General features: G+C 36.0%; 1 protein-coding gene across 6 annotated transcripts in view; it reads right to left on the bottom strand.

The window, feature by feature from the left end:
* Positions 1-13,002, bottom strand: part of UIMC1 (ubiquitin interaction motif containing 1) — a 95,610-nt gene that overhangs the window by 62,145 nt on the left and 20,463 nt on the right. For 2 of the 6 annotated variants that reach the window (XM_072947182.1, XM_031689339.2), the window contains exons 1-2: positions 10,470-10,605; positions 6,703-6,856 (exon numbers count right to left, since the gene is read on the bottom strand). In XM_072947182.1, the coding sequence (XP_072803283.1) occupies positions 6,703-6,849 (147 nt within the window). In that variant the 5' untranslated portion in view covers positions 6,850-6,856; positions 10,470-10,605. The other 4 variants (XM_072947183.1, XM_072947184.1, XM_072947185.1 and 1 more) reach the window with 4 other exon arrangements.

The following is a 13,002-nucleotide window of genomic DNA, read 5'->3' as shown; positions in this document are numbered from 1 at the left end:
GAATAGAATGTTTTGTCATTATAAAAGACCATAAAAACAACCTCAATCAATGTTACTCAAAGTATGATCTATAGATAGGTGATAATCAGCATACTGCTTGCTACTGATCTGTAACAAAATAAGCACAGAAACTGAAAATAAGCTTTCAAAAACTTTCACAGCAATTTGACACTGCTACCACATCAATGCACATAAGTGGACATCCATGGAGAAAGCTACAGACCAGTCATTTGCAGAAAGACCAAATTACTATATGTGATCTTTCTATTGTAATTACTCATTAAAATCCAAAATATATAAATTTCTGAGAAAATGTAGGCATCTATTTATTTTATAACCCATTGTTTCAATTACCATTTTAATTTTTAATCAAGTCTATTTGTTAAATTATACTTTAATACTATTAGCTAAACAAAAGAAGTAAAGCTCCTATTATTGACTTTAATCCTTACTTACAGATTTCAAAACAAGCTTCAATGAACTTCTGTCACCAAAAGACAAATCTTTCTGAATGAAGCAGTAGTAGTAAAACAAATGATGATCCAAATATTTGTAAAGAAATGAAGGGCAGAAGTTTTATTCTAGTTTTATTCAGAAGTATGATCCTTCATACACTAAGGTTTTTTTTTTTAATTCAAGTATAGTCAGTTACAATGTGTCAATTTCAGGTGTACAGAACAATACCTCAGTCATGCATATACATACATATATATTCATTTTCATACTCTTTCATTAAAGGTTATTACAAGATATTGAAATATAGTTCCCTGTGCTATAAAGAAGAAATTTGGTTTTTATCTATTTTTAAATACCGTGGTTAATATTTGCAAATCTCAAACTCCCAAATGTATCCATTCCTGTCCCCTTTCCCCCAGTAACCATAAGACTGTTTACTATGTTGAGTCTTTGTTTTGCAGATGAGTTCATTAGCATTAGTGCCCTCTTTTTTCTTTTTTTTTTTTAGACTCCACATATGAGGGATATCATATGGTATTTTTCTTTCTCTTTCTGGCTTATTTCACTTAGAATGAAGATCTCCAGGCCCATTTATGTTGCTGCAAATGGCATTATTTTATTCTTTTTTATTGCTGAGTAGTATTCACACATACTAAGTTTTGGTTTTGTACCTACAACTGATGGTGAAGTATAACAATAGGAGTGTATTATTTCTAAATATTTACTGAGTAATGAAACTATGAAAACAAACAACATTTATGCAATAACCTATTATGAAAAAGAATATATATGTATAACTGAATCACCATGCTGTACACCAGAAATTAACACATTATAAAATCAACTATATACTTCAAGAAAAAAACTCACATATAAACATAAAGAGTTAAGTTCAAAATCAAAAGAATTCTTTGAAAGAGCACTGAAATAACAAGCTGATACAGATGCTTAATATTTCATATATAAATAATAGCAGTTTATATATTTCTCATAAATAATAGATGTGCTAAAGATTAAAAAACTATACAAAACTGTCAAAAAATTAGCAGAAGACTGTAAAACTGTGTGCTTGGAAATGCTGGATGAATCAAACAAAGAAGGTAGCTCAACTACCATATTCCAATGACAGCATAGTTCAGCATATTCAGGAAGTAGACCATGATATGGAAAACTAACTAACAAAGCAAGCAACACACTTTCATTGCAACTTCATAAATGCACAGATAATTGCAACACAGCAGTCCTTCTAAGAAATGTATAATGAACTCAATGGTACAAAAAAATCAGCTTCATTGTTAACAAATATCTTGAACTATATAAAACCATACAGCATTCAACTTTTAAATTTTATGTAGTCAATAGTAACAATGGGAAAACATCCTAGACTAAGCAGTTTGTGCCAGAATGTGACAGAATCAATACACTGTTTCCATTACTGAAAAAAAAAATCAACCAAAGTAAACACTGTGCATAGCAGAAACTGTAAATTACATAGACTAAGATTAATGCATTCAAGAAAATTCTCTTTATCATGTGATTATATATAAATGGGTCATAAACAACTGTTATTAATTACTGACACAAGACTGATAAAAGGGAAAAGTTCTATGGAGATTTCTAAACTACAAAATGAGTGCTTAGTGTTTCTGCAACTTTTTAAGATGTAGAGTGAAAACCAAGACTCACTTGTCTAATTACCCTCAGTATTTTCAATGAACTTAATGCTTCCATACAAGGAAGGAATTTTACCAGCTGATAACACCAGAGGACAGAAAGGAAAGATTATTAGAAGAATAAAGATTCTACAGATTGTGATGTGTCCTATAATTTTACAACAAACATCAATGAAATAGGTGGTAATCTTTATATTATCTACAAAAAGTTAGCATCCAAGACCTTACAAATTTGATAGAACCTTTTTAATTTTATGTTATTTCAAAAAAGATTAACCCAGAGGAAATTCATGGATCTGAACTACATTTCTTTCATCAAAAGATAACTGCAATGTAATTATAACTTTATAGGAAATTTGCTAGAACTTGCTACCAATGATCAAAAATGAATTTTGAAATACAGCATTTTCTAGCTCATTTTGAATAAAAACTTTAAATACATCTTATTGAAACTGCTTTAAAAATTCTTCCCATTCCTTACTGTCAGAATGATTCCTCTACTTTGAATTTTCTTTTAAACATTGATTTTAGATACGTAGTATCTCCTGTGATATTAGCATTATTAACCCAAACTAGAATAAGTTAACAAGTAAGAAGAAAGCTCATTTGTCAAAATAAGAACTTCACAGATAAACATAAGTGTCCACTGAAAGTGTTCACTGAGATAGATGTTTAAAATGGGGTTCACTATTACACATACAACTTTGTATACTTACAACTGTGGAAAGAAAAAAGTTCTGAGTATAATAGCCATTCTATATGTTAAATTGCTGTTAAACACAATTCCAAGGGCCATGTACCACTTTTTTCTATTTTACCTATGTTATGTTGGTTCTGATCATATTTATTGAAGTGAAACCTTTTACCTGTTGTATCTAACAATGAAAGATGCAGGTTCATATTGTTTTTTTAATTTCATTTTTCTAGTAACCCATTTTTAGCGTATTTTTTTAAATATCAGTCTGTGACAGATGGGAAATTTTTTTAAAAAGCTGGTCTTGCATACTGACTATGTGAAAAGAATGAACTTAAATAATGATGAAAAACGACATGTAAAATAAATTATGGTCCTTTCAGAATACCATGCTTCCTTCTAAAAGAATAAGTTTCATTTATAAACATTCATAAAAAAATTTCCAATATATGTGATTAAAGCAAATCAGGATGCAAAATAGTAAGACAGTATGGTTCCATTCTCTCTACACAACCTACAAAAAATAATTTCAGAAAAATAAAGAAAGCAATTAAAATTGCATATAAACCTCATTCTCAGCATACCTTTGTTTTGTATGGTTTTTTAATTGTATTATTTAATTATTTTATTTTGGTGGGGGGAGGTAATTAAGTTTATTTATTTTTAGAGGAGGTACTGGGGATTGAATCCAGGACCTCACGCATGTTAAGCATGTGCTCTACCACTTGAGCTATACCCTCCCTGGCTCAGCATACCTTTGAATTTCGTATTACTTGTAGTGAAGAAATAAACACCAATTTTGAACAGACAAAATTACTCCCAGAAAGAGAAAGTCCCATCCTAAGACTTAACAAATGCAGCACAAATAGGGGATAGTCACTAAGCTTACATCAAAGCAGCATCATTCACAGAGGAGGAGGAGGAAAGAGGTAGATGAAAAGAAAAGAGACCCTGTGGCCACTGGGAGGTAAAGGAAAAGAAAAACTGGCAAAGTTAAGAATTCTATAGAAACAAAAAAGAACCAAAAAAACCCAAACCCCACCCCACCTCAAAATTTAATAAGGAAGACAGAAAATGATCAATATTAGCAGATATCCCTACCTAAAAAAACCCCAAAATAATCAACTGAATATTTCAAAAGTATACAATAGATCAATGGAACAAAACAGAAAATCCAGGAACTACCCTAAAAAGATTTTAGTTTACAACAAAGGTGAAATTTCAAATCTTTGGAGAAAGGATAGATTATTGAAAAAGACTGTTGTGGGGAGTGTATAGCTTAAGTGGTAGAGCACATGCTTAGCATGCATGAGGTGCTGGTTCAAACCTAATTATCTCCCCCACCAGAAAAAAAAGAAAGAAAGAAAAAAAAAGAAAAACACTGTTAGAAGTGCCTAACCACTGAGACTCAGGTTTTTAATATATACATACATTGCTTAGGGATACAGATAAATATGGTAGAACCACAAAGAGCATGGAAAAGATAAAAATAAATACAGTGGTTATCTTCAGATGAGTGGAAAGCGATGCATCTGGGGAAGGTCACATTAAGTCAAGAGAGCTTCAAAGTTGGTAAATACAAGTGTTCAGATTTTTTTAACTATGCATTAATATTTTATGCACTCCTGTGCATAGAACATATCTGACAGTTTCTTTAAATTTAATAAGATAGATCTGTATGTGCTGTTATAGAAAAATCTCCACGTAATATTAAGTGAAAAAGCAAAACATTATGTGTAGCATGATTCCTTTCCTGTAAAAGTTTTTATTGATGGTATATGTATGAAGATTTTTTTTCTGGAAAAATACAGAAGAAATTATCTTTCATTAAATGTACACTGACAAAGGTGTACATCCTCATTTTATATCTTTCTTCACTGTTTTATTTTCAAACAGTTTTAAACTGTTTTAATTCTGTTTCTGATTTTTCGTATATACATGTATGCATACACAACTTTGTAATGTATTTGTATGTATAACTATTTTAATATTAAGATGAGTTATCCAAGTGGTAGAATCAATGGATTGTTTTGTTTTCTTCTTTATACTTTTACACTTTAAAAAAGAACTATTTAGACAAAATCCTAATTAAAAACTAGACTGCAAGGAAATTCAAAAAAATAAATATCCAACAGAAATATGAAAAAATGTTCAATCTTGCTGATTACTAAAAACATACTTCTGATTATCAAGTTGGGGAAAATAAAAAAAGTGGTAAGTCTTCGCAAGAGGACAAGGAAACTAACTCACTGACGGTAATATAAATAAGACTGTTTAGAATGCCAAGGTTCTGATAGAGTATACCATTTTAAAATTCTAAACTGATCTTGTGGGGATTTTGGAGTCAAAGATTTTTAAGCAAGCAAGTACAAAGACCTAAATTTTTAATTCTTGGAGGTGGGTATAGCTCAGTGATAGAGTTCATGCCTAGCACGCACATGGTCCTGGGTTCAATTCCCAGTACCTCCATTAAAAAAATAAAATTTTGGTTCTTAAAAGAAAGTTAGAGTAAGATAAGTGAATTGTGGAGAGGAAATAACTGAAGGCAGAGAAGCAAGTTTAGAGTCTGCTACAAAAACTCAAATAACAAATGATCAGCGGGGTAAGGGAACAGCTCAGTGGTAGAGGCATGCTTAGCATGCATGAGGTCCTGGGATTTAATCCCTAGTACCACCATTTAAAAAAAAAAGAATGAAAAAAGGTATTTAAAACAAAACCCAAGTGATCAAGAAAAGAAATGGAAGAGGAAGAACAGATCTGAGTGTAACAGGTAAAAACTAAAGGATGTGGTGAATGATTAGGTATAAAACATGAAATAGAGGAAAGAGTTAAAGATAATTCTGAGCTTTATAACTTGAGGCAAATGTGTGGTTCTATCATGAAATAAGATAAAAGATAAAGATAAGCGGCAGGTAAACTTGGATGAAAAAACAAAGACTTATTTTAGTTCATTGCCTTACTGGATGTGACCTACAGACAGGTGGAAATCTCCAACAAATGGAAACAGGGAACAAAGGAAAAATGTTAAGAGCTAGAACAGCACTATAAAGCTTTCTACAATGAAGAAAATGTTCTATACCTGTGCTGTCTAATACAGTAGACACTAGCTGTGACTAGTGCAAAAGAGGAAATGATTTTTCCTTCTACTTAATTTTAATTAATTTAAATTTAAATAGCTACAGGTGGCTAGTCTCTATCACCTTGGACAGAGTATATCTAGGGACCTAAAAAGCATTTATTTCCATGGAGAAGGTATAGCTCAGTGATAGAGAATCTGCTTAGCATGCATGAGGTCCTGGATTCAATCTCCAGTACCTCCATTAAAAATAAATAAATAAGATGCTACGGGTAGGGGAGTATATATGTGTAGGTGGGGAGGGCTATGTGCGAACTCTCTGTATTTTCTGCTCAATTCTGTTGTAAACCTGAAACTGCTCTAAAAGAATAAAGTCTATTTAAAAAAAACAAATAAAAATAAATAAATAAATAGATAAACCTAATTATCTCCCTCTCCCCCCAGTAAAAGTAGAAATAAAAGATGAGAATTTATCCTTGGAAAAAAAAAAGCATTTCCATTCTCTTTCTCTCAATTTCCAGACATGCAAAAATTAAGATTCACATATGATTTATTCAAAGAAGTTTTAAAATATTCCCTTGGGTTAATATACTACAAGACTGAGGAACTATGATCCATCCTCAACCAGTATGATTACGTTCTTTTAAATGATTCTTAACTCCATTTATAAATCACAGTGAAGCCGAGTAAAAGTGGCATGGTCTGGCATGGTCTGGCATTAAGGCACAGCCTCACAAAACAAACCAGTCATAAATAAGGAGGACTAGTTTGAAACCTAGAGCTCCACTCCTCAGAATACTGACCTCTCCATCACTATCAGATATCACAATGAATGCATCCTCAAGTCTACGCTTCTTCTTCACATTGACAGAATTGGAAGTTTCTGCATCTTTCTTCTCCAGGTTCTGAACTTCAGAGGCTTCTTTAACCTTTTTTTTTCTCCGTGGCATCCTTTGTCTGAAGTACAAGGAAAAATAATTTATTTAAAGTGTAAGTTTTCTATGGAATACTACTCAGCCATAAAAAAGAAAATAATGCCATTTGTAGCAACATAGATGGACCTGGAGATCATCATTCTAAGTGAAGCCAGAAAGAGAAAGAAAAATACCATATGATACCACTTATATGTGGAATCTAAAAAAAAGACACAAATGAACTTTTCAAAACAGAAACAGACTCACAGACTTAGGAAACAAACTTATGGTTACCAGTCGGGAAGGAGATGGGAAGGGATAAATTGGAAGCTCAAGATTCACAGATACCAACTACTAGACATAAAATAGATAAACAAGTTTATACTGTATAGCACAGAGAATTATATTCAATATCTTGTAGTAACCTATAACAAAAAAGAATATGAAAACAAATACGTGTATGTATGTGCATGCCTGAAACATTATGCTGTATACCAGAAATTGACACATTGTAAACTGACTATACTTCAATTAAAATTTTTTTAATTCTTTTAAATAAATAAAAAATAAAGTATATATTTTCTAGATGCTCTTTATAATTTAGTCATGTAAAAGAAAAATATCCATCTAATAGAAGTAAAGCTGGATTTCTAAACTTTTCCACTACTCTTTAAAATCTGTACTTTTCTATAGAGGAAAATATATATAAATTTATAAATCTCATCTCTTTAGTGAAATTTCAATAGGAGTAATACAACATTAACTTAAATATTAACTTAAATAATTGGTTCTCTTGACTATATTTTATTATTTATCTAAAAGATTTTTTTTTAAATACTAATGCTTCAACCTGATAAAGGACATCTTTAAAAAACCCAATGCTAACATCATACTTAAAGGTGAAAGATTGAATGCTTTCTTCTTAAGACAGGAACAATACGAGAATGTCTGCTTTCATCATTTCTACTGAACATTACACTGGAGGTTCTAGACAGGTCAATTACAAAAGAGGAAGAAGAAATAAAAGACATCCAAGTAGGAAAAGAAGACATAAAACTATTGCCATTTGCAGATGACATGATCTTGTATGTAAACATAGGTTCAGAAAAACAACTTCCCCAAAGTCACAAAGGAGGCACTTGCACTTCTGCTTCTCGATTCCAAAACCAATACTCCATGACTCAATATACTTACACTTCTTCCAACTAGAACTGCTGCTTGATGTATGGTAAGCACACATAAATACTAGATGAATTAATGAATAGCATAAAGTATATATTTAAATTATTAAACACTATATAAAGGCACAGAAGGATAAAATTATTATAGGTTGAAGAAAGCTATATGAAGAATAATATGACTTAAGGTGATCTTTGGATGTATTCATCCTTGAATAGCATGAATAGAACATGGAAAGGGTTAAGCATGGGATAAGACTGGAGGGTTCATAGTGCCCTAGGAAAACATCTTGTATGGAAGTTTTCATCTCATTAAATGCTTCCTGTACATTTAGTTATTTAAACCAGTATGTTCAAATCTGACAGCAAGGGTAGCTATACCACCAAATACATGTAATTTTTAAAGATATGCAAATAAATAAAAACTCTTCTCCCTAGCACAGAATCACCTACAGGATTGAAGTGGGTTTTCAAAGAATCATAGCAGAATCAAGATCAAGAAGAAGCATTAAGTACAGGAACCCCACAGATACAGATTCCAAAATTCCAGTGTGTCATGACATTTAGCCACACTATTTCCACAGAAATTCTAAGAGTAAACAAAGGTCACTGCTCAGCCAATTTAAATAAGCAATCTAACATATAGTTCAACTACTACTTAGTTTGCTACACTACCAAATTAAAAAAAAAAAAGATCAGTAATAAAATAATGGCTTATTTTCAGTTACTTAAACAGAGGCTACAGAATGCATTACCACTAAGTGTGAGAAAAAAAGGGTAGCGTCTAGATGCCAATAGTCTCTTCTTAATCATGTCAGAAACAGAATGTCTCTAAAAGAATGTACAAGCAGGAAAGGTGACCCAATAATGAGACTTGTTACCTCATGGGTAGTGTTTTTGATAGTGTCCTTGAAAATCTCCAATTTGGGAGGCATTGTCTGTCTTTTTTTGTTCAGCACATCTATCATCTTGATCTATCTGAAGAACAATCACTGACAAGATAATTTAAAATCTTGACGTTCTACTAACCAAATCTGTCAAAACTGCTTTGAAAGCTTGGGGGCATAGGATCCTTAACAACAGTCCTCTTGAATGATTGACTCTTACCCCTAAATAGCCACAATTCAAGAAATCTGGTACCAAGCTCTTTATCAACTGATCACATGAGCTGGACTGTTTCTCCAATTTAAAAAAGGTAAACACACCTATAGACATACACACCTGATGCTCTATTTCCCAGTTATACGCAGCCTCAGGTTAGGACAAGTGTGTACAAACAGAATTCAAACATACTCTGAGTAATTATTATAGTTATTTACGGAGTCCTTGGACACTATTTTAGGTACCTCATATGCATTATAGAGATTATTACTCACAACAGCTCTGTATGGTAGGCATCACTACCATACATTTACATTATTTTTATCACGATTTTACACGTTAGGAAACATTTAAAATCAAATATTTGGTAATTTGCTAAGTTGGTAAATGGCTATGTTGAGAATGGCTATGTCTGATTCCAAAAAGACACATTTTCTGATTCAACTAAAGGTACTGCCTCTGTCAGGAAAAGGTAAAGAGACAAGTATAAACTTTCGCTTTTTCCTGGGTGTTATTTATACTCAATATGACAGTGACTAAATACAAGAACACTGGAGTCAGACTGGCTGGATTCAAAAGCAGCTCAACCACTTAGGAGATGTGTCTTCGACCCTCAGTTATCTAACCTGTAAATTGAGGAGGTAAGAGTACCCATCTCATAAATGAAAATCCAATAAATGCGCATACGTATAAGGCCTGAAACACTGTCACGGGCAGGGCGGAAACAGACCAGCTGCGTTGGAAAGTGGTAAATGATGATAACTACTTCCAGGGAAAATCTTTATTTCTGGGCAAAAAACTACCTCACTCACCAACGGTAGCCTGGAGAAGGGAGGGGGCGAGAGGAGAAATGGGCGGCGGGGCCCAGTCGCCTCGACTCCGGGAGAGGTCCCGGCTGTGGGGCCCCGCAGGAGAAGGCGGCAGGGGCCGAGCCCCTCCTGGGGTGCTGTGTGAGGAAGACGCCTTAGAGGGGCGGGCGGGGACAAGAGCCCTTCGGCGGGCGAGCCACACGTGCCGAGGGCGCCCCAGGGGAGGGTGAAGGCCGCACCCCCCGCGTGAGGGGGCCCGGCCCGGCACCCGAGCGCGGACGCCCAACCGGAGTCCCGAGGGGCCGCCCCGGCGTCGGGAGGCGCTCATCCAGCATCTTGAGGGGCCATCCCGGGAGTCCCGAAGGGCCCACCCAGAGTCCTGAGGGGCCGCCCGGCGTCGGGAGGCGCCCACCTCGGCGTCCGGAGAGACCTGCCTCAGCGTCGAGAGGGCCTACCCCCGCGCTCGAGGCGCCCCCTCCGGCTGAGGAGTGGGCCGCGGCCCCCGCAACGGAGAGAAGGAGGCGGGAAGAAGGCGGCCTGGAGGTGCGCGGAGGCGGCAGGTACTCACCGCCCGGCCCGCGCCTCTCCGCTGAGCCCCTCCTCCCGGGTGCTGCGGCTCGCGAGCGTCCTCCGCACGTCAGGAACCGGAGGTCGGCGGGAGCGCGAAGCTGAGGCACCACAGCGAGTAGACGCGCTCGGGCGGGAGGGGGAGGCGCATGCGCGGGCGTCCGGGGACGCAACCACAACGCGCGCGGGGGAGGCCGCTGCCAGGACGTACCAACTGTGCGAGGCGGGGGCGCGTCAGCCCAGGCGGGGTCTCCAAACAGGCAGGGCGCCTCCCCGCGCTCTAGCAGTGCGTCCGTTTGCTTTATCATTTACTAACACTTTGAGGGAAACCAAAGAGTAGCAACAGGGTCCCAAAACCCTACAATGAAACCTTCAAAGCCTTCTCAGCCACACTAAGCCTCCTCTGGCCCTTTCTTTGCATGTATCTAAAGCTATACTGAAATTATCTGTTTATATGACCACTTGAAAATTATCTCCCAAGGTAGTTGTTAAAGTCTGATCATTTCGAGGGAAGAAGGGAATCTGGGAAATGGAAACTCCTAGAGCTGCCAGGTGGAAGTGTAAAATTAGAACAGACATTATTGGTGAAATTAAAAATGTGCATTTCTTGGCCCAGCGATTTCATGTCTACAGGTGTGCAGAAGAAATGTTCATATTCAAGCCCGATTCCTTGCGAAAAAATGTAAACAGCGGAAACGTACAGTAAGACATGGAGGAACAAAACGTGATACGTTCCTACAATAAAATATTACAACAAATAAAACTAATAAATGAGTCCTATACTTATCAACATTTGACAGCTCATAGGAGTTGCTGAAATAGCAACATGCCAACAAAGATGTACACGTGAAATGATTTCTGTAAATTTAAAAATACATAAAATGACAGCATATACTGATTATAGAAAATATATGTGTGTGAAGTATAGATAATGAACTAGATGAATATATGGATACTCACTGTGATAATATGAGGGCAGGAGATGGGAGAGGGGTGGAAGCCAGGATGAATGGGAAGGAGAAATAATAAGACTTCTGACAGACCTGTAATGTTTCTTTAAAAAAGAAGCCTAAACATACTTTTAACAGCTGGATAGTGTAACTATAGGTGCATTATTCTTAGTACTTTTTTTGGTAACATTTAATTCTGGAATGCCCTTTTCTTATCCCCTCAAGTCACCTACCTCCAACTGATCCTCCAAACACCAGCTCAACCATTTCTTCCTCTGCCTCCTCTAACCCCACTTCATTTCTCCTCCTTGCTTTCTCAGCCGCTGGGGTATTCGATCACCCAGGGAATACTGTAATTATCTGATGCACCCATAGCTTCTATAAGACCTGTGGACTTTCTGAAGACATGGTCCATATAACCCTAGCAAGTAGTAAAGAGCCTGGCTAAAAATAAACATTCATGTTGATTGAATTGAATTGGATAGGGGGAGATAAGAAAATGTTTCAATGTACGGCCAGAAATGTCCTTTTGAAGCATCTTACTTCAGAGAAGAATGTTGATGCAATTGTTGTTAGCAGCAATCTTGAAACCCTGAGGAGAGTCAGCCTATGGTAGGCAGCCTGTAAGATGGCCCCCAGTCATCCTGCCTCCTGGCATTCACATTCTTGTGTAATCTCCTTCACCTTGAGTGTGGACTACACTTAATGACTCACCTTCAAAAATATATAATATGGCAGATAGGATGTCATTTCCAAGACTAAGTTATCAAAAGACTGTGGCTTCCTTCCTGGGCATTCTCACCCTCTTGATTTGCTCACTTTAGGGGAATCCAAATGCCATGTCATGAGGCAATCATGTGGAGAGACCCACTTGTGAGAGAGGATTCCTACCCGACCCTCAAGCTGACAGTTCGACCACAACCTCATAAAAGAGGTTAAGTCAAAGGCACCACTGGGCTAAACCATACTTTAATACTCAACCCACAGAAACTATGTTTATGTTTTAAGCCACTAAGTTTTGGGGTAATTTGTTACATAACAACAGATAACAAATACACATCTTAGAAGAGGGAAAAACAAAATAGTAGAGTGAGGGCCCTGGGCATATATATGTGGAGACATTCCACTTCTGGGCTTTGAGATATCAGGTAATAAATTTCATTAATATTTATGTCACTATGAGTCATGTTTTCTGTTACTTGCAGCAGACAACATCCTGGCTGATAGAAGTCTGAATGATATATAGTACAGTATATTCACATAATAGAATAACACAGAACAATTTAAAGAAATGAACTAGATCTCATATGTCATCATGGATATATCTCAAAAGATGATATTAACTTTAAAAAGCAAGTTACAGGATGATGCAAGCTCCATGAGAACAGGGAATTTATTTTGTGCATTATTGTATCACCAGTACTTAGAACAGTCCTAGCACATAGTTGAGAAGAATGAATGATATGCTCAGAATGATTCCATTTATATGAACACACACTCTTACACAAATAATATTATAGGTTTTTTAAGGTAATAGATATGTGTAAAAGTATTTTCATAGGCCTGGGAGGATACGTGGATACA

This window comes from Vicugna pacos, chromosome 22 (genome assembly GCF_048564905.1).
Source record: "Vicugna pacos chromosome 22, VicPac4, whole genome shotgun sequence".
Lineage (NCBI taxonomy): Eukaryota > Metazoa > Chordata > Mammalia > Artiodactyla > Camelidae > Vicugna > Vicugna pacos.
This window is presented reverse-complemented; position numbering and strand designations above follow the sequence as displayed.